This window comes from Corella eumyota, chromosome 4 (assembly GCF_963082875.1).
Source record: "Corella eumyota chromosome 4, kaCorEumy4.1, whole genome shotgun sequence".
NCBI classification, from domain to species: Eukaryota; Metazoa; Chordata; class Ascidiacea; order Phlebobranchia; family Corellidae; genus Corella; species Corella eumyota.
This window is the reverse complement of record NC_137493.1, coordinates 5,344,958-5,370,675: the sequence shown is the minus strand read 5'-3', so window position 1 is coordinate 5,370,675 and position 25,718 is coordinate 5,344,958. Positions and strand designations below refer to the sequence as shown.

The following is a 25,718-nucleotide window of genomic DNA, read 5'->3' as shown; positions in this document are numbered from 1 at the left end:
TTGTTATTGTCAGTATTTTTATTATTTTATTTTTATTCTTACTAATCCGAATTTTGAAATCGAATAACTTTTGATTTTGTGTATATAAATCTTCAAAATTTTAATATGTTGTTTATTATCATATCGTGTTCCAACCCTCCTATTTTGATAATTAAAATATTACTAATTACTAATTAATAGGTTTTTATTGATAAAAATTTAGAAATCGTTATTAGGTTTTCAAATTTTGGTTCAAAAGTACATATTTAAAAGATAATTTTTGTTTGTTTATTATATTTAAATGCTTGTTTATTTATTAAAAATGAATAATCAATTTTAAGCATTTAAAACCGTGTCTAATGTATATTATGATATCAACAACTTTAAACTAAGTTAAAAAATTACTTTTTGTTTGTTAAGTATATTTAATTACTTGTTTGTTGATTGAAAAATTAAAGATCGATATTTTAAAACTTTTAAAATAATTTTGTTATGAAATTTTCTTAGTTCAATAGTTGAATACATTTTTAGTCTTATAATTAAATACTAATGTTTGATTTTATAAGATAGTTAATATTTTTATTAAGTTTATTTTATGCATAACTTGGGTCATTAAAATTATTTTTGTTTTTTTATCATGTCTAAATGCTTGTATATTAAATAAAAATCAAAAATCAATTTTAGGAATTTAAAATTTACTATAATTATTTACATCCTAATATTACCTACTTAAAACTGGGTTAAATATTAGTTAGTATTTGTTTAATATATATAAATGCTTGTTTGTTTATTAAAAATCAAAGGTATGTAATATTCTTAGTTAATGTTTTTGCATATCTTTTTTATTTATAAAAACTTATGTTAAAAATAATCAAATAATTTCGAAGCATATTTTATTTATTAAATAAATCTAGTTATTATTTTTATTCTTTCTAGTCCCAATTTTGAAAGAAGATATCTTTAGTTCCTTAGAATTTAAAAATCTGAAATTTTAGTATGTTGTTTATTATCAGATTAGGTTTTTATTCTTCCATTTACAACATTTTATTATCACTAATTACTAATTAATAAGTGTTTATTTATTTAAATTTAAAGGTTGTTGTTAATTTTTTAAATTTTTGTCAATTGTATATTATAATATTAGTAACTCAAAAATAAATTAAAATTTTAATTTTTGACACTAATTACTAATAAATAGGTGTTTGTTTATTTAAATTTAATGATTGTTATTAGGTTTTTTAATTTTGGTCAGTTATATGTTATAACATTTATAACTTGAAAATGAAATAAAAATTAATTCTTGTTTGTTTATTATATTTAAATGCTTGTTTGTTGATTAAAAGTTAAAGTCCGATATTAAGCATTAAAAATTTGGTATGATGTATTTTAAAATATAAGTAGTCAAAAAACATATTTAAAAAATAAGTTTCAATTGTTTATCATATTGAAATGCTTGTTTATTTAATTTAAATCAAAAATCAATTTTCGGAATATAAAATTTGGTATAATCTATATCCTGATATAAACAACTTAAAACTGCGTTAAATATTAGTTTTTGTGTGTTTAGTATATATAAATGCTTGTTTGTTTATTCAAAGATATGTATATTCTTAGTTAATGTTTATGCATTTTTTTTTATTTATAAAAATTTATGTTAAAAATAATCAAATAATTTCGAACCATATTTTATTTATTAAATAAATCTAGTTTAGTATTTTAGTTACACAAATGCATATTAAATAAAACCCTTAATTTTAATTTTATTGCTTCTTTTGATAATCTATATTTAGAAACTCCTTATAATAAAAAAAAACTCCCTACAAGCGTCATAAAGCGTATTTATCCAACAAATAAGACCAACAATGGCTGTTTCAATACCAAAAAAATTTAAAAATTTATTTCTAAAATATAAAAATGTAAAATTTAAAAATGATTTGGCGAATGGTTCAATTAATGACTTGCATAACTTTTATTTTAACGTTGGAATTACTGCATGGTATTTTAGATAAGGGAAGTTATGCGATTATGTGGGTTGCCAATTTTTTACTTCAATTTATAAGAGAATTGGCAGGTTAGATTACATTTTATTGTACAAAATTTCTTGTTGCTTTCAACTAATAAAATTAATACTAATTTTTTTTATAATTTTATAAGTTTTTTATTACATCTTTAATTATAAATAAATATATAAAGGTAGACTAAAAATAACAGACGTTTATATAAACTAATTATATCTATCCTTTGATTTAGTTTTTTTATTATTATTTTATCAAAATTGCAATACTAATATGATTTTATACATATTAGCACCTAATCCTTTTAAAGTCAATTTGTTTTATTTTAGATGACTTACTGGCACTACGAACACAAAAAGAATTCGACAACTCAGAATGCAGCAGTTCGGATGAAGTTAAACTAACAACCCGGTATACTTGTTTAAGCGACGGTTCAAGCCCTTTAACATCACATCTTCGGACACCAACTTAAATTTTTTTAAAAATGTCGAACTACAACATTTATTAAACTTTAACATAGTGAATGTTAAAATACACACAATCTCATATACATAAATTAAAAAAGAATATTAGCGGTAAAGTATATTAGAATATAGCGGTATCTACATAAGCCAATCTCACATTATTCTAAACCAGTAAAACTAAATAACACGTAATTAAAATTACAAGATAAGGTGTATAATAAAAAATTCTAACTAAATCATTAAGTTTATTGACCCGAAATCTAATACAAACTCACTAGAGCGTGGGTTTATAAACATTAAAACAGTAAAAAAATATAATTATAAAAAGGTTGTTTAAAAATAATACAAATTCCAAAAAAAAAATCTGAATTAGTTAGAAGAAATAAAAAAAAGTTAATAAAATTCTAGCAAGTCATTGTATTTAGCCCAGAGTTTTTCAAAACCTTGATATTGAGTTCCCGCCCTTTTTAACCGCGCGTTCATTCGTTGACTTTGAGCACGTGACATATGATTCTTCCAATCACCGACAACGCCTTTCCGCACAAATGGAAGGTTCGCAGGTCTTTCTTCAAGACACTGGAAAAACAAATTTTTGCGATAACTAGTATAAGTAAAATTCAATCTCTTTAATTTTAGTCGAAAATGAAAATAAGTTGCAAAGTTAAAAAACAGAAACAATTAGATTTTACAAAATCAAAAATCAACTGCGATTTTTATTACAAATTTTTTTTGTTCTCTTTTCATGGTTGAAAACGAAGAATGGTTTAGAATTTTATGCAAAACTTTTTGGTCGTCTGCTTCTACTATCTTCCGATATGAAGGGCCAAGAAAATCGCACAATTTTAGCAGCTCACTAAAAACGACATCCGTTAAAAAACCTTTATTTTTAGTTATTAAATTTAAAATATGCAAATATAACCATATGATATTGTCAGAGGGTAAATATTAGAAATCAAAACATATGTTCCGTATTTACATACAAGGCTAACATGTGTCACCTTTTCAAATCTACTTTCATATCCTCGTATAACATAAAATGAATGTTGTCCCGCAGTTGGCTTTGTTTGTACCATTCCGGGACCATTTTAAAATAATCTCCGAAATCGCATTCCCCGGCGTCAAAAACTTCGAAAAAATCGTCAAATTTCCCGTCAGCGAATTTATAGTATTCGTCAAAGCCAACCGTGTGGTGATAATAGGATACCACGCAGTCCTTTGGATTACGCGCTGAAACAAATAAACACGAAATATTTTCTATTAATACCAAAATTACAGGTTACATGTCGTTTAAAAGATTTTTTGATCCATTAAATAACTTAAAATTGGGCAAGAAAATACCTACGAATACGTATTTGCTCTTCGGGTTTTTTGGAATATAATTATAGAGCAGATGACTTTTTATAATACGGGGACTCTCTCTGGCCTGTGCTATTTCGCCGCCCACAAATTCTAGAAACGCAACCTTATCTTCGACATTTCCGTTTTTTGGCACCGGGTTACCGTCATTATTTAACAGGTATAAAATGTTAATAAGCCACGTAGTTCCGCATTTTGGATACGAAACAGCGAAGACGTCATCGCAATGCGGCTTGAACGAAATTGCTGAGTTGAAAATTTTTTGGTCCAGGCAAGATACCAAAGTATAACTTTCCTTTGTTACTGGATGTGTGACGTAACTATAAAGCGGTTTTGTCGGTGGCGCAACACTCATTTTTATTAGCTGTGACGTAAAAGCTAAGGCTGTAAAATACAAGTTAAGTTAAAACTGCAATACATTCTATAAAGTTTAAACTTTCGATCACTATACTTAGAAATAAAGCTTTAAAGTAACCACTTGACATATTACATTTGTTTTAAATCCAAGTCAACCGCAACACATTTTTTGTGGTTCTACGTAGGCTTAGTGTATCTAGCAACACACGCTATTCTAACGTAAAAAAAATTGAAACTGTGCTTATTTGTAGCTAATTTCGATCGATTAAAATAATCAATGAAAGGGCATACATGCATTTTTTTCCAGTCTGTTATGCTGTGTACATTGTTAAAGTGGTTACGTGCAAGTTGGTAAACAAAGCGAAAGAACGCATTATGGATTATAATAATGACCTAACATTTAAATAAAAACTATTTGGATTTTAAACAGTTTAGTAAAGTTGGGTGGTATATTAATCCAAATAGAAGCTAAGTTGGGTGGTATATTAATCCAAAAGGCAGACGTGTTTTGTTATTTTAAGTTTTGTTGTACAATGTAAAGGTGTAACCTTACTTTTGTTGGCTTAAAGACTCTATCTTATTTATTTTAATATATAAAACCATTGACATTTGTATTACCTTCTTTACACCTTTACAATAACATTGTCTGAGATTAATTGTCCCTGTAATACAATAAGTTACCCTTACTTACCTAGTTTAAGGTCTGCTAAACTTGTTTTGTTCGCTTAAAAGCTGTGCGCATTCAAGCAGAACATTAAGACCTCCCTTAAGTTTAAAAAGTATGCCAAGCAGCGTAAAATTTTAAAGTAGAACCTTTTTTAACACTTGCTTAATTTAATAACATGTTGTTTATTTGAACTTAAAAAGGTATGGTACAAATACTATACTTCTAAATCTTATTACGGTTAAAGAATATAAAATATCAATCAAATGTAAGATTACTTAATTCTTTTATTTACAATCAAAGTTACATCAAATTTATTTACAACCATGCAATAAATGTTTCATATAATTAAAAAAGGGAATTTAAAAACAATAATTATACGTTACACAATGCTTTACACAAAATACATAAAGTTTTAACTTCATAAAACTTCAGCGACCGAAAGTTGAGAAGTTTGAAAGTTATTATCACAATATGCAACTTGGTTAAAAACTTGTTCCGTCGATTGGGTTTGTTTCTCCCAATTTGCAGAAAAACTTCCTTGGACAATGTTTCTAATTCTCACGTGATCATGGTTGTCTATGACATCATACTTAATGATGTCGTTGGGCTGCTGGTCGCTTGGTTCGATTTTTTTAATGTAAAATCGTTTTGGAATTAGCATGTCAACTTCTGCAAGATTTGTTTCACGAATGATGATGTTATTTTCTTGAAATTCGACTGTTGGGTTGTTATTTCCTAATCTTAGTTTAATATCATGTTGTAATGGCAGCATAAACTTTTCAAGTGGAATTGGTGGGTTAGATTGACTTGGGATTTGGCGATTAAATATATTAACGTTACCTTCATTGGTAGCATCAGCAATATACCAAGTAAGTTCCCATTCAAATCCTCTTGTTGAAGTCCGAGCCATGTAACCATACGTTAAAAACTGTTTTCGAATATTGGAAACATCACGAAATGATGCTTGCGGTGAAAAATCTGAGAAATGATCAACTTGGAATTTTATTACACCATTGGTATCTAAGTTTACAGTAGAATCGATCTTTAGTTCGTCATTGGTATTTTCACGTGAAAATATGGGGATTTTTACAATCTTATTTTTGTCCATTGAAGAGTAACTTGTTTTTAAAGTGATGGTTACTGGAATCAAAAATTTCAAACCAGACGGTTCACAGCGTAACATTTTCGAAATACCAAAATGGATGGTGTTGCCTTGTGTGCAGTTTTCACTTTTTATGGTACTAAGAGTGATGGTTGTGTCTTGTGAAACACAGCCTGGAGGAAAATCAAGAGTAAAATTTTCACATTCCATGCAACCGCCTTCTACGCCAATCAATTTAACGGTGTTTCCACTTTGCTGAATTGAACCATTAGGACGACTTTTACCTGAATAAGGCTTAGTGGATATATTACCTTCAGTTTTAATCTCATTTACTAAAGCTAAGTTATCGTGTTGTACAACAGAAATATCGGTTTTGTCTAACACTTTCTGATTATTTTTTTTGCATATAGTATTTAAAATTTCTGCAAACACATTTGAGGATTCCAAAAACATAAACCCAAATAATAACCCACCACAAATACTAGTAAAATTAAATTTCCAATTAATATTACCAATACAGTGAATCGTAAAAAAAAAACATGAAGGGAAGTAAAAAAAACTTTTAACTACATTCCACCGTAAGTTGTTTTTCAAAAGATTTAAATTGTTGAAAAAATTAATAAAAAGAAACACACATCCTATAACCAAAAAGGCAACATTCCATCTAAAAGACTGGTTTGTATCCATTCTTCAAAAATCAGTTGGAAAAAAAATATATATTAAAACTATTTCTTATTAACGCACTACAAAATTTTTATTTTTTATGCCTAAATTTTCACCATCCGACCTTGACTGTTAAATATAAAACTTGTAAGTTACTTTGTATCTTGTTTTGTTACCTTTGTTATAAAAACACAAAACAATCTTATTGTTATTAAACAGAGCGCTTAAAACAACAAGATAAAAATGTATATAAATTGTTTTTTACATTAAAAAAAACACTATTGCATACAAAAATATCCTTTTTTGTTAAATAAAAACATGAAAACTATTGAAGTACAGTCTTTAAAACTATATGTCTTTAGTACAGGTTAAATTTAAATAATGCAAAACACATTTTAGATTTAACAGGTTTAAAATATAGTAAAGTTCAAGTTTTGTTGTACAATGTAAAGGTGTAACCGTTACTTTAATTGATTTAAAAACTCTTTCTTATTTTTTTTTAATATTTAAAACTCCCGACATTTGTATAACCTTTGTTTACATATTCTTAATAACAATGTTTAAAGATTAATTGTCCTAGTATTACAATAAGTTACCTGCTTACCTATTTTAAAGTCTGCTAAACTTGCTTTGTTTGCACTAAAAACTTTGCGCATTTAAGCAGAACAATAGGACCCCACCAGTTACGCCAAATATCATTTTTCATTCTTCAATAAAGCAAAATATAATTCACTTTTAGTTATAATAAACTTTAAATAATGCAAAATCAATGTTAAAATTGATATTCTCATACTATGTGATAACTTTTTGAGAATAAAAAACTATGATCCAGGTAAGAGTTTGATTAAAAAGTTTATTTTCAATATATAGGAATTTAAAACTACGACAAATTTAATAACAAAACTAAAAGAATAAACAGGCGTTGAATTGTGATGTACAATACTAAACATACAAACAAACTACTCATCCAAACACAATATACTACACATTAACGCTTCACTGAGGGTATCAGTACGCTATACAAAACTTACTAGTCGCCCCTCACATCTGCTTGCGAAGTTTGAACGTTAGTTTCACACTGAACGTTTTGGTAAAGAACTGGTTCAACAACTGGTTAATTTTCCTTCCAGTTAACATAGAGTCTTACCTTGACATCATTCCTTACTCTCACGTGATCATGATTATCTTTAATAATATATTGAATAATGTCGCTTAGTTGCTGGTCGTATGGATCAGTTTTTTTAATGTAAAATCGAGTGAAAACAAGCATGCCAACTTCTGCAAAATTTCTTGCACAAATGATGTCGTTAATCCGTTTTTTGTTGTTGTTGTCTAAACTAAGTCCAAGATCATGTTGTAATGGCAGCATAAACTTTCCAAATCGAATTAGTGGGTTAGGTTGATTTGATATTAAGCGAGTAAATGTATTTACGTTGTCCTCGTTGGTGGCATCGACAATATACCAAATAAGTTGCCATTCGAATCCTCTTGTTGAAGTTGGAGCCATGTAACCATAGGTTAAAAACTGTTTTTGCATGTTAAAAACATCACGAAATGATGCTTGAGGTAAAGAATTGGAAAAATGATCAACTTTAAATTTTATTACGACTTTACAGTTGAGTCGATTTTTAGTTTTTTATTGACAATTTTACGTAAAAATATGGGGATTTTCACAACCGTATTGTTGTTGATTGAGAGGTAACACGTTTATAAAGTGATAGTTGCAGGAATAAAAAATTTTAATCCAAGCGGTTCAGGGCGTAACATTTTCGAAATACCAAAATGGGTGTGTCTTGTGAAGCACAGCCTGAAGGAAAATCAAAAGTAAAATTTTTACATTCCATGCAACCGCGTTTTACGCCAACCAATTTAACAGTGTGTCACAAAGCCAAAGTTATCTTGGTGTGAAACAAACTTTCTCGTGTAACGCTTGTTGGTTATCTTTTTTGCGGAAATTTTTCAATTCTTTTATAATACCCATTGAGAATTCCAAATATAAAAACCCCAAATTAACCCGCAACAAATACTAGTAGTAAGTAATGCAATATCAACGGTGATGTAAAAGCAAGTCGTAAAATGAATGGGACAACATAAGCAAAAGATTGAAAGTAAAAGTGTTTAAAAGTTAAACAATAAAAATTCAAAATGATTCAAGGAATTTTTTAATTAACAGATAAGTCCTTTAATCGTTTTTAAAGTAATTTAGGTAAGACAAAAAGTTTCAAACGAACCACATAGCTTACAAGTTTATTTTTAAGAAACCCTAATTTTTTTGTTTTGTATTGTTTATTTTTTAAATCTTAACATATATCTGTTGATCCTAAATAATCAGCTAAAACCTTGCGAGGGTGGTAAATCCGATTGTTGTGGTTTTATTAGTTTTAGAGTAGGCTAAAATAAGCATAGTAAATCTGGTTCAGGTCACAATATTGCATTGTCAGTTAAACAATGTATGGAAATAACAAAGTTACGTTTTACGGTGCTGTACACCGTTTAACTACACCAGCAATCAAAGACGGATTACGTGGATTTACCTACATTGCAGGTTAGATTAGCTTAATTTTTCAATTTAAACTGCAGCTTTGCAAGTACAACAGTCAGGTTAAAGAAATATAAAATGTTGAAGTATTCAGTTTTCCACATGACCTGATTTGTAAATACGCGCCTTGTAAACAACATTATTTCGGATTTACTTGCATTTTCCTAGTATTTTTTAGCTTAGCTTCAAGCAACCTTGGGTTATGTACAAAACTTGCAAAATCATCCGAACTTATAAACAACAATCATAAAATGTTTAAATAATGCTAAACAAAGGATGATGACGTTGTTCTTTAAGCCAACTTGAAAAACGGGGGTTAAAAAGAATAAAGCTAACTTATAATTTTGAATTTGCAAAAGATTTACGTACATTTTTATATCTTGCAATAAGTTTGCATGGATAACTTTGAAAAAATATTATAATCGATAAATAAACCCAAGTAGACCCAGCGCATTTTCCACATTGCTTTAAAGTGGTTAACGGTCACCGTGTTAGTCTTTGGAAGCGTTTTCAACCTAAATTTTGGATATTCTATATTTTAAAAATTTTGGAAATTCTATAAATATTAAAAGATTTCATATTAAAAAAACCTCTAATTTTATTAACATTTTTTATGGCGAACTTATTAACAGACATTTTTAGCCCTTTTTGTTTTTTATAGCGCAAAAAAATAAGTGGGCAAATTCAACGTATTTTAAAAATAAAATAACGTAATGGGTAAACCACACATTTTTATGAGCAATTTTTTTCATTTTGCGAAAAAATGTGGGCGTAAGTTTTAGCTATAAAACCCCACAAAAATTGAACTGAACTCATTCGAAAAGTTCTTGGAACTTAAACTTATTATATGATAAGAAATTGATCACGCGGAAAAAATTAGTCTAAAAAATTTTCGATCTATAAAAAATAATTTTTTTTATTAGAATTGAGCTGACGGCTTTAAGCAAATACAAATTAGTTTTTAAATAACGCTGTTTGGTAATCTTACGATAATTACTAAAGTTACCCCAAATTTATTTTTTAATCTTTTTTGCGTATTACCTTGAGGTAAAAAATTATAATATTTTCGTCGGGGAAGAGTGTTCCGTTGGCACGTGGTTGAGCTACCTGTAAACGCCAGGCTGAAGGAGCGAATAGGTGGCCTCAAACCCGAAAACTTACGGCTCGTATAGTTTCGTTGGCATTGGTGAAACTTAAACCCGAAAACTTTCGGCTCGTAGTTCGTTGTCATAACCAGTAAACTACACTACCGAAATTAATCGAAAAATTTTATATTTGTAGGGCGTTGTTGTTTAATAAATATCCAAAATATAAGACACGATGCAGAGTTTTATTTCCGCGTTACTCGTGGTAACACTTCTTCCTTTTTGTCTGGGTTCGCATAGATATGGCGGATTCTTTACATGGAAACCTACAGGCGTGATAGTTAACGATATTGTTGAGGTAAAAACTAAAACGCTAAATTGATTTTTTAAATTTAATTTTTATAATTTTTTGGTGATTTTTAGTGTTAAACAACAGTCCGGTTTTGTGTTAAAATTTTAATAATAAAGTTATAACAAATTAAGCGTGTTTCGTACATAGGTTTAAAATATTAACTACCTACTTTTACTCTGAAATTAATGGGTATTGGCTTTAGTCCCAATATTTTTGACTTAAACTGGTAAAAATTGGTTTTTAAGTATTTTTATTGCCACGTTGTTTAATTTTAAAGTTAAACGAAAAACTTAAGTTAAACTGCAAAAAGTGCGATTTTTAAACAATGTTAAATTTTGTTTTAGATTGAAGTTTTGGTGCGGCACACATGGCGAGGTATTTGCCTTTACAACAACCCAAACACGGTCGGCCTTTGCGACAGTACGGGTAATAACTGTCAGACGAATACTCTTCCTGTTATCTTCAACGAAACTTGCACGGAAAGAACTGACCCGTCGGCGGCGAACGCATGGTCCATTATGCAGAGTTATTTTTTGACGAACGTCAGTACGACAGATTTCAGCGGACAATTTTACCTGCAGTAAGTTTGTCGCATAATGTGTTTATTTCTGAACAAACCATGTTGTTTAGTAATAGATCTTCGTTATTTTTATTTTGAACGATTGTTTTGTATAAATATACCAATAAGACTATAAAAACAGCACACTAGAAAAAATTTATTACTGCGAATTAAAAAATGTATTTTTTTTCTAGGCAAATTTTTGTCTGTTGTTGGGTGAGCGGAATAACTGGAACGACCTTGGGCGAGGAACTGTATTCGTTGATTGATCTTTCGATTCGATCCGATACCGGAAGACCTAACACGGCCCCCGATGCAGTTTACGTGCCTTTTAGAACGTAAGTCGCACTTTAAACTACCACATCAAAAAATATTAAAAAAAAAATTAAAAATTATATTTTTTTAAATTGTAGTAGGGCTAGCTTGAAAAAAAATGATAAAAATTGGTCGTAGGCAAACAAAACCTTTTCAAGTTTAATTAAATGAAATATTTAAGGACATCTGCTCTGTGAAAATCTATATTTTCTCTCCTTACCTAATTAATTTTTTATGTTTTTTAAGGTTTTACAGTGGATGTGCTGCTGAAGTCCCTGTTGTTGCAATTGACACCGATAACGATAGAATATCGTGCAGAATTGCAAACGCTTCAACAGTCGAGTGTGGATTCCATCCTTGCAATCTTAACGGTTACTTCTCGATGGTCAGTAGGCTTAACTAACCATTCATATAACCCAATTTTAGCTAGTTTTTTTTAAACTGTTATTTGCAGGCTTATTACTTTATGTTCACAAGGTTTTTATATTTAACAGCAAAACTGCAGACTGACATACAACGGAAACGGGAGTCCTTCAAATTTGAGATACGCAGTGTGGGTGATTATTGAGGACCATCCAAGAACAACAATCAATGTTGGAAATAGGGTAGTTACTCCGAACGAAACCCTTAGCAACGTCCCATATCAAATCATTGTTGACGGTAATTTAAATGTTTAAAAGTTTTTATATTTAATAAACAGACATAAAAAGTTGAACCCAGAAAGAATTCTTTTATTAAATTTTTGGTGTGTATTTGGTTTAATCGTCTGCATCAAATTATTATTTTCAAAAATTTTTTTTATTTGTAAATTCAGTTATTCCAAGTACAACTTCCTGCACCCTTCCAGAGTTTGGAGGCAATACTCCAGAAGATGGAGCAACTTTCGGTTTAACCCCTACCGATATTTTTAACGTCACTTTGGAGTCAGCACCGACGTAAATTTTAGAATTTTATTTATTTAGGCAAAACTTTTTAAACATGCTTTTTAGTAGCCTTAGGTAGAAGTAATTATTCTTCCGTAGTCCCAATTTAAAGCACGTTGTTTTTACCAATATTTAATTTTTTATGACAACTTGTACAGCACTTCAAGCTTTAACGTTATTGGACCGGATGGCACAGTTGTTTCCAGTATATTTCGTCTACCAACCCATTCTTATGTTATTGTGACATGGACACCTGTCGGGTTTACTTCGGATTTTCTTACCTACGTTTGCTTTACAGCCGAGGACAACGGGTAATATTAACGATATTTTTTAACACTAAATCCCAATAAGAAGTAAAAGCACAAAATTCAAATTCATTTCGCGTCAGCTGAAATTTTTTTGAATATAATTTTAAGCCTTTTTAAACACTCTTTTGTAACAGAATATTTGTTTCAGCCATTTTACTTCACTAACTCAACAATCTTACGTATTTACAATAATTCAGTATCGAAATTTTTGGTCCGGAACTTAACATAATGTTATTTGAGTTTCATTTAAAAAGAAAATATAATGTAATGTTGGTGTTAATCCCTTTTAAGTGTGTCATTTCACATTCGTATTACAAAATGGCTGGGTAATGAGTAATTTGTGCCAAATTGTCGCCATAAGTCTTTTTAATAACGTGAGAAATACACAAATAACAAAACTTGCCAGTCTTGCCTAAAACGACACTGAATTTATATATTTATTTCTCAAATTAAGTCAACAATTTTAACAACACATGATATATTACTAATAATGATAGCATAGCTATTACAGAATTTAACTGACTGCATTTTTTTACAGAGTTTTGTCGAATCAACGTTGCCTAACTATTCTAGTAACAGTAGCAGGTAATAGAGACTATTTTGCTATTCAAATGTAGTTTTACCATATAAACATTTGCATGGCGAAATAAGCTCAATTTTTGCAATTTTGTATATGTACAGCACCTATAAACCCATGTGAAACAAATAATGGAGGATGCAGTGATCTTTGTGTTTGGGGAGGTACATCGATGGTTCATACATGTGCCTGTAGCAGATCTTGCTGGAGTGTAGCACAGGACGGAGTAACTTGTATCCGTAAGTTGAAAAATAAGAAAAAATTTATTTATTAAACTTAAGTTATGGACATACTTAGTAAAGCGATTGTGGTAATGTGCTATGACATTGTAAACTTGAGTCACGAAATCGAAAAGTTTGCAAGAGATAAAAGGTTATTCAATAGCTGCTAGTCCAAACTTTCTTTAATTTAGTTTAATGTTGGTTAACAATAATTGTAATGCTATTTTTTGTGCACAGCCAACATACAGGTTGTATGTCCCAACAGCAACATGAACATTACTGTTCCTGACTGTGCAGTGGACGTCTTGTTTGGCTTAACTCAATATTCTATTGGCAATACTTCGCTTCCAGTACCTTCGGGTTGCGCGTTTACCAGCGATGGAAATAATAATTCTATCGCCGCTTTTCCTGTAGGAACTTGTGGAACCATTGTTCAGGTAACTTTAAAGCCCTTTGGCTCTATATAACCGACAGCCTATTTTGTCATTTAAAAGCAGTGCCCTTTACTAACGAAGTATTTGTTGCAACAGGACGAAGTATTGAACATTAGGTTGATCAATTACGTTCACATTTACCTTGCTGGAAATGAAGCTGACAACTCAGCTATTACGCGTGTAGGAAACTTTTACAACCTTGAACTATCATGCTTTTACCCGAAATATGCAAATATCACTAACCAGTTTAGTGTTGCTGCAGAAACACAAGTTGTAAATGAGTTATCCGTGCCAGGACTTGGAGCTTTTGAATTCAACTTTGATTACTTTTCGGCTATCGATTTTACCGTATGTATTTGAATATGTTTGTTGTTGTCTTTACTTTGTAAAGTATATAGCATTATGTTAATCATTTGCTTTAGTTTGCCCGTTCCTTGTACGACTACCCTCTCTCCTACGAACTGAATTCCGATGTATTTTTTGGTATACGGGCCAGCTCAAGCATTCAAAACGTTGTACTTTTCACCAAGAGTTGTTTTGCTTTTCCTGTGGGCGGAGATGTCAGTACCCGATATGATCTTATTGTTGAAGGGTAAGGCTGAATTCAAATATTTTATGACAAACCAAATATGAGAAATTTTTTGAGTAATTGTAGTTATGAACTAGTCACCCTTAAACAATTAGGGTTTAAACAAAAGAAATAAGTTTGCGCTACTTAGTTATATATATCCATCATGCTTTAGCTTAGCTAATTTATAGATTAGCTGCTGCTGGAAAACCTATAATACATTTATTACACCCGATTACCTTTTGAAATGTACTTACGATGGATGATTAACTTCTGTAATCCGTGTAAAACATCTTGTTATGTATTTAGATGTGCAGTGGATACGACCATTCAGCAATACACTTCGCCTTTCGACCTTCAAAATCGCTTCAGCATAAAGGCTTTCCGTTTCAGATTCGGCTTACCGGGCATTACTGCCAATACCCAGATCGCATTGCAGGTGAATATTCATTTTAATGAAAAATGTAAATAACTAAAACGTAAAATAAATAGTAAACAAAAACTTTTTACAAAAAAAAACATTTTTTATTATTCTAAAAACTGATAATGACAAGTTTTGCTTACTAAACTTTAACAATGTCGCGAAATATATTATTTTCTTAAATATTTTTATAGTATTTTAGTAAAAACATTACTTTGATTTAAAATGTAGTGTACAGTTCAAATTTGCGTACAAGGAAACAACACAAGATGTGCACAAGGTTGTATTCCAGCTGCTGCCAGGAGACGTCGTCAGATCTCATCATCAGACCCGACAGTTGTCCAAAATAAGTAAATATTTAACTTTAATTCTATACCAAAAGTGTTATTTTAACAACAAGTAGTCAGTTTTTTGTTTGTTTGGATACTTTAAAGATATATATTTACCAAAAATATAAATTAAATTGTCCAAGTTTTAGTCAACATTAGGTTTTCAGCTTTATTTTCCACATGCTAATATAAAATTAAAAACTGTATTTTAAACTTTAAAATTTCTGTTTATAACTTTTATATATTAAGAGTTTAAATTTTCAAGTACGACCTTTTTTTATTTTTAGCATCGACGCTGAAGAAGAGGAAGAAAGAGAATCTTTCGTTCCGACTGTTCAGGAATCCCCGAATCATGAAATTACTGGAGTTGGACCAATTATCATCCTTATTCCTAACGATGGTAAAAAGTTGTATTTATATTTAATTCTTTTTTAATTCTTTATGATAAACAAAACATTAAAAAGGGTTTTGGCAAATTAAAAACACAAAGGCTTATAACGATGTTTATATGCCTAAATTCTTGTACCAGAAAACATATTTCACTTAGTTTATAAAAGTTCGATGTGGTACCAAATATATTTAAAGTAAGTCATGCATAAAAACAATTGCTAGGTTTAAAATTCTTTCTATGCATCCCATACTTGAGTAAGCATCAGGCGATGTCTAATTACACAAATTTATAAATATTTTACAGATATAGGTAAACATAAAAATTATAAATGATATATTAGTTTTAAATAACTATAAATTTGTAAAGAAATTTTTTTCATATATATTTAAAAACATTTTTTTAGAACTATTTTTATATCTTTGTCTATTTTTGTTGTTGTTTGAATTGTAATCTTCGCTGTCTAGACGTGCAAATAACAGTTTTATCTAAAAAATATTCCATTTAACTATATGCCATAAACTAAAAACACCTGACGTGCACTTTTCCGAGAAAGCTAAATTATCTAAGGCATTCGGGCATAAATAAACTGTTATTGAATTTTTATGCTTTCAATTACCATAACCGAAAGTATAAAAATTAAATATTAGTCACCTGGATAAGATTAAGTTTTAAATTGCTTTAAAAGCAAAAAATGTGTGGATTACTCATTTTATTCGCTTGCAGTTATTAGAAGGTTAATAAAAAAGCAAGCAACATCATGTTATAAAAATTTAAAATTCTGTTAAAGTCAACAAAAAACAGTTTTAAATAATAAGTCATAAAAAAATTTAAATAACAAGTAATAAAAAAACTAATCCCCAAAACTTATAAAAAGGTTGACAGAGTGATATAAACACATCACATTTCACAGTTAAATATTTAACATGTAAATAAAATAGATAAAAATAAAATAGACAAAAATATAATTAATCTTAAATAACTTACTTTTTAAATTTTTAGGCAATGGGGAAGAAGGTCCTGAAGTTGAGCAGAAGGAAAATTCTGATCTTCTTTCAAAGGTCCTAATTGCTGGAGGAGTTATTGGAGGACTCATTGTCGTTCTTCTTGCAATCTACATCATGATGAAGTTCCGTAGAAGCGGAGGAAAAAATGTGGAAAATATTGCACTTTAAACCGAGCTCCACGACTGGAAATTTTGTACATAAAACACCTGATAAAAAGATGCAAAAATAAGGTTTAGATTTAAAAAAAGAAAACAATTTTGTCCCAAATTGTAATTGTCAAAAACCATTATGCCTAAATGTTGTTCGCTATTTGTGCTTTGTCTTTAAAGTTGCTTCATCTGTTGTATTGTCTATAAACAGCCTCAAAAAAAATAAAATTTGAAATCCAATGTTAATATTGTTTTTCCTTCGCAATTTTGTCTTATTATAGTTTCGTAGCAACTATTATTCAACCTGATCCTTTTTCAAAACTGAAACTTGTAAATATAGCAGTTATAATAAAATATTTGCATCAACCATTGTTTGTACTAATTAAAGTGACCAAAGCAAAAAAGTTTAAAATTTCATTTTTCTATTTATTGTCGATGTAAGAAGGCGACTTCACGAGCTAAACAATAGAGTAACATTAGTTACTCAACTCAATTTTGAATTAACTTTGGCAGTTTAAAATAATATAGATTATAGTTGCACGATAATTAAGTTGCTGAATAAGTTGGCTCAACATGAGTTTGCAACGTTCAGAGCGCCTTACCTAAAGGCGCTGCTGCATAAAAACATTTTTCAAAATCTGACTAACAATAAGTTATTGCTAACTGCTACTAGAAAACAAACTTCTTTTGTTCAAAATCTCAAGTTTTTTGCAGTAAAACTACAAACCCAAGTTAAAATGTTAAAGTTCTGCTTAAACAAACCCCTTGCTTCTATTAACAAGAGATACGCTACTTGGCAATAATTTTAGTCTAGAACCAAAGCATTTAATCAAGTAATAAAACATTTAATTAAGGTCTGCACCACAAATGTCGCGTCAGGCAACCCGCCCTAGAACGTTACAAAACGTTACATTTCTCTTATTTAGGTGACCAATGTAAGTTACTTTAGGTATTAATGTCGTTCCCTTAAAGCTGCAGGAGTTTTATTAATTTTTTTTAACTTAAAATGCGTTTGTTTTGTTATTTTTAAATCGGATTTGTGAGGGTTCCAAAATTGTTTAGAAAATTTTTATGAAAATATCTCTAAATGTTACAAAAAAATTATTATTGCGCTTGTAAACTTGCGTAGAGGTGAATCTCCGTTTAACTTAGACAGCTAAACCAATTTAAGTAATTTTATATTTTTTTAACGTGTAAAAATTCAGGCCATCAATTAGCAATTAATCGCTTCGAAGCAGGTTAGAAAATGCGCTACGTCTGCTGAGTTATTTTTGTTAACGCCTAAGCGATATAAAAAATAAAAATGTTTAAATTTTAGTTTATGAAATATACTACTTTAAACCCAAACGTTGACTCATTTAAGTAATAATATCTTTTTTTAAGAAACCGAACTATTTATAAAAGGGTATATATAGTATTTATTATATTAACCGCTTAAACATAACTTAAAAGACCTGAAGCGACTAATGCAATTTGGGGTTACTTAAATTAATCGCTTCAAAGCGATTAATGGCCTCATTTTATTTTTGTCTTGAAGCCACTAATCGCTAACTAATCGAGTGAAAAAATTTTAGTTTTATAAATATTTTACTATAAAAGTTGCGGTTTGTAAATAAATTTTAATACGTTAAAAATAACGTGAAACACAAGATTCTACGTTAAAAATAACGTGAAACACAAAAATATAACTAAAAATAAAATAATATTTTTTAATTATTTTTGGTCAAGTTAAAGAAACTATTATCTTGCAAATTCTTGTATTTAAATTAGATTAATAAATTTAGATTTAAAATTTTGATCTTCGACCAATTTCTGTATTTTTTTCCATTAAAATTGTTAAGCCATGCTTAAAAAAACCTTACCAAACAAATTCCTCATATATGAAAACATTTTCTTCTGCCAAAACTAATTAAATTAAATCAAACATAGGTTTATTGCGACACTTTCTTGCAATAATATTTAGTTTACCATTAACTTAATTATCAAAAAGTTTTGATAAGCTTTACCATTCAATGGCCATTTAACAAAAGCATTTGGCAATGCGTTTGACGATAAATAATAATAAAGAAGAAAAGATAGTGCATTAAAATTCTTTTCCTGATGTTAATACTCTTTTGCAACTGTATTTTTTTTTGCAACAAAGAAAAAAAGAAATGTGTTTTAATATTCGTGCTTTAGTGAATATGCGCTGCATTCGAAAGATATGTAGAAGGTGAAACTACAGTTTTACAGTAATTTTTTGGGCTTAGAAAAATTAACACTTTTACTTAAAATTTTCGACAAATTTTTTTTTTTTGGAATGAAATTATTTAAATTTTTATCAGGAGATACTTTTAGACTACATTCGTATATAAACTATTATATTCAGTTAATTTAAACAATATTAATTTTAGTATTCGCAATTTTTATTCAATTGATAAGGTTTAATTACGATGCAGAGTTTTATTCCCGCGTTACTGCTGGTAACACTTCTTCCTTATTGTTGTCTGGGTTCGCATAGATATGGCGGATTCTTTACATGGAAACCTACAGGCTTGATAGTTAACGATCTTGTGGAGGTAAAAAACGTACATTCATGAAAAAAAACATTTTTTAATGTATTTATTTAAAATAAGTTTAAGCCTATGTTTTGCCAACTAATGTTTAAACGATGCGTTAGATTGAAATTTTGGTGCGCCACACATGGCGAGAAATTTGTCAAAACAACAACCCGAACGCGGTTGGCTTTTGCAACAGTGCCGGTTCCAACTGCCAGTTAAATACTCTTCCTGTTATCTTCAACGAAACTTGCACGGAAAGATCCGAAGCGAATGTAACTTCGAGATGGTCTATTATGCAGAGTTACTTTTTAACCAACGTCAGTATTACGGATTATGTCGGACCGTTTTATTTTCGGTAAGATTAAGTTATTATTATAGTAACAATTTTTAAATTATTGCTTGTACTGTTCAATCAAACAAATATAAGTGTGACAACAAATTTAAATTTCAGACAAGTTTTTGTCTGTTGTTGGGTGTCTGGAATAACTGGGACGACTTTGGGGCAGCAGTTGTATTCATTGGCTGATCTTTCAATTCGATCGGACACCGGAAGACCCAACACAGCCCCCGATGCAGTTTACGTACCCTTCAGAACGTAAGTTACTTATTTAATAAAGTTGTTCTTAAAAAATAATCTGCAGTAGTTTAAACTTTTTGCACAAATCGACAACGGTGCTAGTCATATATATGCAAAACTTGTTTTGTAAAATCAAAACCTTAATGTTGGCGGTTAATCGCATTAATGCCCAAAAACGCTGTCCCCATAAACCGCTTCTAAGGGGGTAATATTGCGTTTCATTTTATTATTATAATTAGGACATAAAGTGATTCATTTTGTAACAGTATATTTTACATGTCAATAGGTTTTATAGCGGATGTGCAGCAGAAATCCCTATAGTAGCAATTGATTCCGATAACGATAGAATATCGTGCAGAATTGCGACTACTTCAACAGTCGAGTGTGGATTTCATTCTTGCAATCTCAACGGTTACTTCTCGATGGTTTGTATTATCAAAATAATGCTCAAAGCTTAATTTATTGTTAAATGTAAATAAGTAACCTAAAATATAGGCACAGCGAATTAATTCGTAATATTTCAGGCAATACTAAAGTACGAGATGCGGGATAGTGCGGAACCTTAAGAAAAAATGTTAACAAAAATTTGCGAATAACGAGACGGAACGGCATTTTTGTATTTTAATCCAGGGTAAACGAGGGTATTTACTTGGGATAAGGAATGATGTAGAATTGATTTTAAAGGTTAAGGAATAATGCAAAATTGAATATAAAGTGCAAGGAAAGACTAGGAAAATGTATAAAAATTCCACCCATCCGCTTTCAGCAATTTTTTGTTAACGTTTACATACGGCCTCAATATTTCCCGCACCCCGCAACTTCCCACATTTGGTATTTTAGTATTATCCAATATATCTCTGTGACCGAAAGTTTAATATAAAATAGCATGATACTTTTACTTTTTAAATAATAATATAGCAAAACTGTCAACTGACGTACAACGGCAACGGTAACCCCAGCGGAAGTTTTAGATACGCTGTATGGGTAATCATTGAAGACCATCCCCGAACTACAATCAGTGTAGGGAATAGAACGCTGAATCCTAACGATACCTTGAGTAATGTCCCTTACCAAGTCATAGTTGATGGTATGTCATTAATCGTAAAAAAATTTTTAGAATTTGTAAAAAGAATTATTTTAATAATTTCTGATTTTACGCTTAGTTTTTATCACTTTAACGTAAGAATTTGAATTCAAAAAATTTATTTTTTGTATTTAAGTTATACCAACCACAACGGCTTGTGCCGTTCCAGAATTCGGAGGCGACACCCCAGAAGACGGAAAGACTTTTGGGTTAGCCGCGAATGATATTTTCAACGTCACTTTGCAGTCATCAAGAAAGTAAAATTTTTTCTCTCAAAAAACAATTTTTTATAAATAATAAAACTTAGTTCCTAAAATAAGAAAACGTTTAAAATAAAAGGGGGTTTAGTCATGCATATTAAAGTTTTACAACCAGAAAAATATTTTTGTTAAAAAACCTTTTTTTGATACTTTTTAAGCACTACGAGCTACAATGTAATTGGACCGGATGGCACGGTTGTTTCCAGTATATTTCGTTTACCAACATACTCTTATGTTATTGTGACTTGGATACCTGTCGGATTTACTTCAGATTTTTTAACCTACGTTTGCTTCACAGCCGAGGACAACGGGTAAATTTACATACTTAAATTTAACATTTAAAAAAAAATGTATTCTTAAGTTACTAAAGTAATACAAATATTTAATTTTGCAATGGTTTGTGTTTTCAAATTTTCTGAAAAATTTTGCTGTTAAAAATATATTCTTTCATAATCTACATCCATGGCCTTTTTTACTAAACAATGTTATGAAGATAGTTATTTGTTTATGTACAAAATAAATTTCCAAGAACGACATTGTCATGGTGTAACATTACTCTAATAATAAAAGTCATAACCATTTTTATACTTTTTGCAGAGTTTTGTCAAACCAGCGCTGCTTGACGATTTTCGTTACAGTTACAGGTAACGGCGGATAGACTTAAATAAAATTAATTAAAATATTTTTCAATATTTTTTTACAATTTTGGGTGCAGCAATTAACCCATGCGAAACAAATAACGGAGGATGTAGTGATGTTTGTGTTTGGGGAGGTACATCGATGGTCCATACATGTGCATGTAGCAGATCTTGCTGGAACTTAGCACAGGATGGAGTGACTTGCATCCGTAAGTTTAAATAATAAAGTTTTCTTGGTGTCAACTACTATATTGAAAGAAATTGTTAAAACGATTCTGGTATTGTTCCAAGTCATCCTAATTGAAAGCCGAAAAAGTTAAACGCCTTTAAAAGTGAAGTAAGTCAACTGATGACTGCTTTAGTAATCTTAAACAACTGTTTAGGCTTAATAAGAAATATTGGTTGACAGCAATAGTAATGGTTTATTCTTGTACACAGCTAACATAGAAGTAGTATGTCCGAGCAGCACCATGAACATTACTGTTCCTGCTTGTGCAGTTGACGTCTTGTTTGGCTTGACTCAATATTCTACTGACAATACTTCGCTTCCAGTGCCTTCGAGTTGCGCGTTTACCAGCGATGGAAATAATAATTCTATCGCCGCTTTTCCTGTAGGAACTTGCGGAACCATTGTTCAGGTTACTTAATGTTTAAAATTGTTATTTGGCTCACTATTACCGACATTTTCTCATTTAAATACAATTGCTTTTCTCATTTAAATACAATTCCTTGTTGTAACAGGACGAAGTCTTGAACATTAAGTTGATCAATTACGTTCACGTTTACCTTGCTGGAAATGAAGCTGACAACTCAGCTATTACGCGTGTAGGAAACTTTTACAACCTTGAACTATCATGCTTTTACCCAAAATATGCAAATATCACCAACCAGTTTAGTGTTGCTGCAGAAACACAAGTTGTAAATGAGTTATCCGTGCCAGGCCTTGGATCGTTCGAGTTCAACTTTGATTACTTTTCGGCTAACGACTTTACCGTATGTTTACATTAATGTAATTGTTGATATTTTATGATGGCAAAAGTTGCACATAATTATGTTAAATTGTTTACCTTAGTATGCCCGTTCCTTGTACGACTACCCTCTAGCTTACGAACTGAACTCTGATGTATTTTTCGGTATTCGGGCCAGCTCGACCATTCCAAACGTTGTACTTTTCACCAAGAATTGTTTTGCTTTTCCTGTTGGGGGAGACATTAGTTCCCGATATGATCTTATTGTTGAAGGGTAAGGTTGGACTAAAGCTTATAGAAAATGTAAAAAGGTTCATTAAAACCTATTAAAAATCATTTAGTATTGGAATTTACTAATATTGAAATTTATTGGAATTTACAAGTCAAATTTAACCAAAAAAAAAATTTACACAACTAAAAAAAATTGTAACATAACAAAAGATTTTTTAGATTTTTTTCGCTTGACTTAGTTGAAGAATTACTTGTTTCTTGAGTCTATTAAAGGTTTATTACATAAGATTATCTTGTGAACAGTGATTCACCTACTATGTAAAAATTCCTGTTGTGTATTTAGATGTGCAGTGGATACCACCATTCAGCAATACACTTCGCCTTTCGACCTTCAAAATCGCTTCAGCATTAAGGCTTTCCGTTTCAGATTCGGTTTACCAGGCATTACTGCAAATACCCAGATCGCATTACAAGTAAATGTTGATTTTAAGTTCAGTAAATAGTAAACAACGAATTCTTAAAATGGTATTTCTTGTTAAGGACTAATACCAAAACAATTTGTGTTGGCAAAACTTAGACTTAAATAACTTACCTTTTTCTTGAAATTTAGTGCACTGTACAAATATGCGTTGGAGTAAATGGAACAAGATGTGCACAAGGTTGTATACCGGCTGCTGCCAGAAAACGTCGCCAGGCCTCATCAGACCCGACAGTTGTCCAAAACAAGTACCTTTTAAACTTTAATTTACATATACAATTATAACTGTTATCAAAGAAAAGATTTAAAATTGCAAGTACGACCGTTTGTTGTTAATTTTTAGCATTGACGCCGAAGAAGAAGAAGAACGAGAAACTTTTGTTCCGACTGTTCAGGAATCTCCAAATCATGAAATTACCGGAGTTGGGCCAATCATCATTCTCTTTCCTCCTAACGATGGTAGCGAATTTTGTTTTTAATTTTAAATTATTTTTAAAAAGACAAAGCATGCTGTATACCTAAAATAAGGTAGTATCCTTAAACAAGAAAAAGTATTATTAAACATAAAAACAAAATACAAAAATAATTATTTAATCTCAAAAAATAACAGAACTCACCCTTCAAATTTTTAGATGATGAAGAGGAAAGTCCGGAGGTCAAACAGGAGGAGAATTCTGATCTCCTTTCAAAGATCCTGATTGCTGGAGGGGTCATTGGAGGACTCATTGTCGTTCTTCTTGCGATCTATATCGTAATGAAGTTTTGTAGAAGTAGAGGAAAGAATGTGAAAAATACTTCCCCTTAAACAGAGCTTCTAACTGTTTTTGTACATAAAACACTCGGTAAAAAGAATAAAAACATTTTAGAGGTTTAGAAACTAAAAAAGTGAAGTATTTTGTTTTAATTTGCATTTGCCTAAAATTACATATTGCAGTTTTGTTTGTAAAAAGTGCTTTGTGGTTGGGATTGCTTATTGGTTATTTTTTAATAAGTAACCAAAAAACTTAAATTTAAAGTATAACGTTATTAATGTTTGTAACTCACAAATTTTATTAAGAATGGTAAATATTTAGCCTGTTGTTTAAATTTTATAAAAACCTTTAAAATTTAACAAAACATAAACTTGTAAATATTGCAGTTTTAATAAAAGATTTGCATCAATCAATTTTTCTGTTTACACTTGTTTCCAAAACAAAAAGTTTAAAACTAATGTAAGTAGCGTTTTTTTTTTTTGATAAAATAATTATGCTTACGTAACCACCACGTTAACCTGATAGCAAACAGTTTTTTTATGTGTGCAAGCCATCTCTTATCAGCGTTTAACGTAACGAGGCATTAAGTATAATATCTTTAAAATAATTAGAAATGCTTACCTACCATACAGTTCAAGGTAGTTAACTTAATTCTTCGGTTGTTTTTCTTGTAAATTGCCTGATATATTTTCTATATTAAGCCCTCGTATATTTTATAGTTTAATATTGCGAAAGGTTACGTGCAACCGTCCACTAGGCCTATAGCTTGCATCACAAATATTAACCTAATACAGTACAATTAAACAGTTAAAGCAACAAGTCACGTGATACAGAACACGTGATAATGATAAGATGTAAAGACGACACTCTAGGTGTAAACACGTGACAAGGAATAGATAATATTTAGGATAAACAACAATATGGTGGATTCGTTATAATATAGAACAATATTTCAACTTTATTTTTATATCCACTTTATATGTATGCAGTTGCAAATTATTTAAAGTCATTATATTATAAATTTTAATGAATAAAAAATATATTAAACCTTAATCTAGCTTTCAACTACCAATGAATATTTAAATCTAGTCGTCTTCGATTTATCGTGATTTAAGTTTAGTTTTTTAAACGTCTAGACTCTGCAGTTATTGAAACTTTATCGCTATCTTAACAGCTACTAGAAAACAAACTCATTTTGTTCAAAATTTTAAGTTCTTTGAAATAAAACTACAAACCCAGGTTAATATCTTAAAGATTTGCTAAAACAACGCCTTTGCTTGTATTACCAAAAGATATGCTATTTAGTAATCATTTTAGTCTAGAACCAAAGCATTTAATCAAGTAAAGAAGCATTTAGTTAAGGTCTGCACCACAAATGTTGCGTCAGGCAACCCGCAGCAGGACGTTACAAA

At 30.1% G+C, this 25,718-nt stretch overlaps 3 protein-coding genes across 3 annotated transcripts; 2 read left to right on the top strand and 1 right to left on the bottom strand.

Moving 5' to 3' along the window:
- Positions 1–2,481: 2,481 nt before the first annotated feature.
- On the bottom strand, positions 2,482–4,778 carry LOC145750183 (sulfotransferase ssu-1-like). The gene is made up of 4 exons (XM_082566148.1): positions 3,797–4,778; positions 3,457–3,685; positions 3,179–3,311; positions 2,482–3,034 (listed from the first exon to the last, which is right to left on the bottom strand). Exons 1-4 carry the CDS (start codon positions 4,167–4,169, stop codon positions 2,852–2,854), a joined length of 918 nt encoding a protein of 305 aa, XP_082422274.1. The 5' UTR covers positions 4,170–4,778; the 3' UTR covers positions 2,482–2,851.
- Positions 4,779–9,051: 4,273 nt separating this feature from the next.
- On the top strand, positions 9,052–17,050 carry LOC145749989 (uncharacterized). The gene is made up of 17 exons (XM_082565892.1): positions 9,052–9,148; positions 10,458–10,585; positions 10,924–11,159; positions 11,333–11,476; positions 11,700–11,838; positions 11,948–12,113; positions 12,268–12,388; positions 12,535–12,687; positions 13,223–13,269; positions 13,366–13,500; positions 13,720–13,919; positions 14,013–14,264; positions 14,339–14,508; positions 14,794–14,923; positions 15,137–15,255; positions 15,522–15,634; positions 16,625–17,050. Exons 1-17 carry the CDS (start codon positions 9,052–9,054, stop codon positions 16,795–16,797), a joined length of 2,523 nt encoding a protein of 840 aa, XP_082422018.1. The 3' UTR covers positions 16,798–17,050.
- Positions 17,051–19,175: 2,125 nt separating this feature from the next.
- On the top strand, positions 19,176–24,719 carry LOC145750341 (uncharacterized). The gene is made up of 16 exons (XM_082566353.1): positions 19,176–19,336; positions 19,438–19,673; positions 19,770–19,913; positions 20,182–20,320; positions 20,814–20,982; positions 21,116–21,236; positions 21,398–21,550; positions 21,837–21,883; positions 21,955–22,086; positions 22,316–22,515; positions 22,619–22,870; positions 22,950–23,119; positions 23,420–23,549; positions 23,687–23,802; positions 23,898–24,013; positions 24,187–24,719. The coding sequence occupies exons 1-16, from the start codon at positions 19,211–19,213 to the stop codon at positions 24,357–24,359; spliced, it is 2,424 nt and encodes an 807-aa protein (XP_082422479.1). The 5' UTR covers positions 19,176–19,210; the 3' UTR covers positions 24,360–24,719.
- Positions 24,720–25,718: the final 999 nt, after the last annotated feature.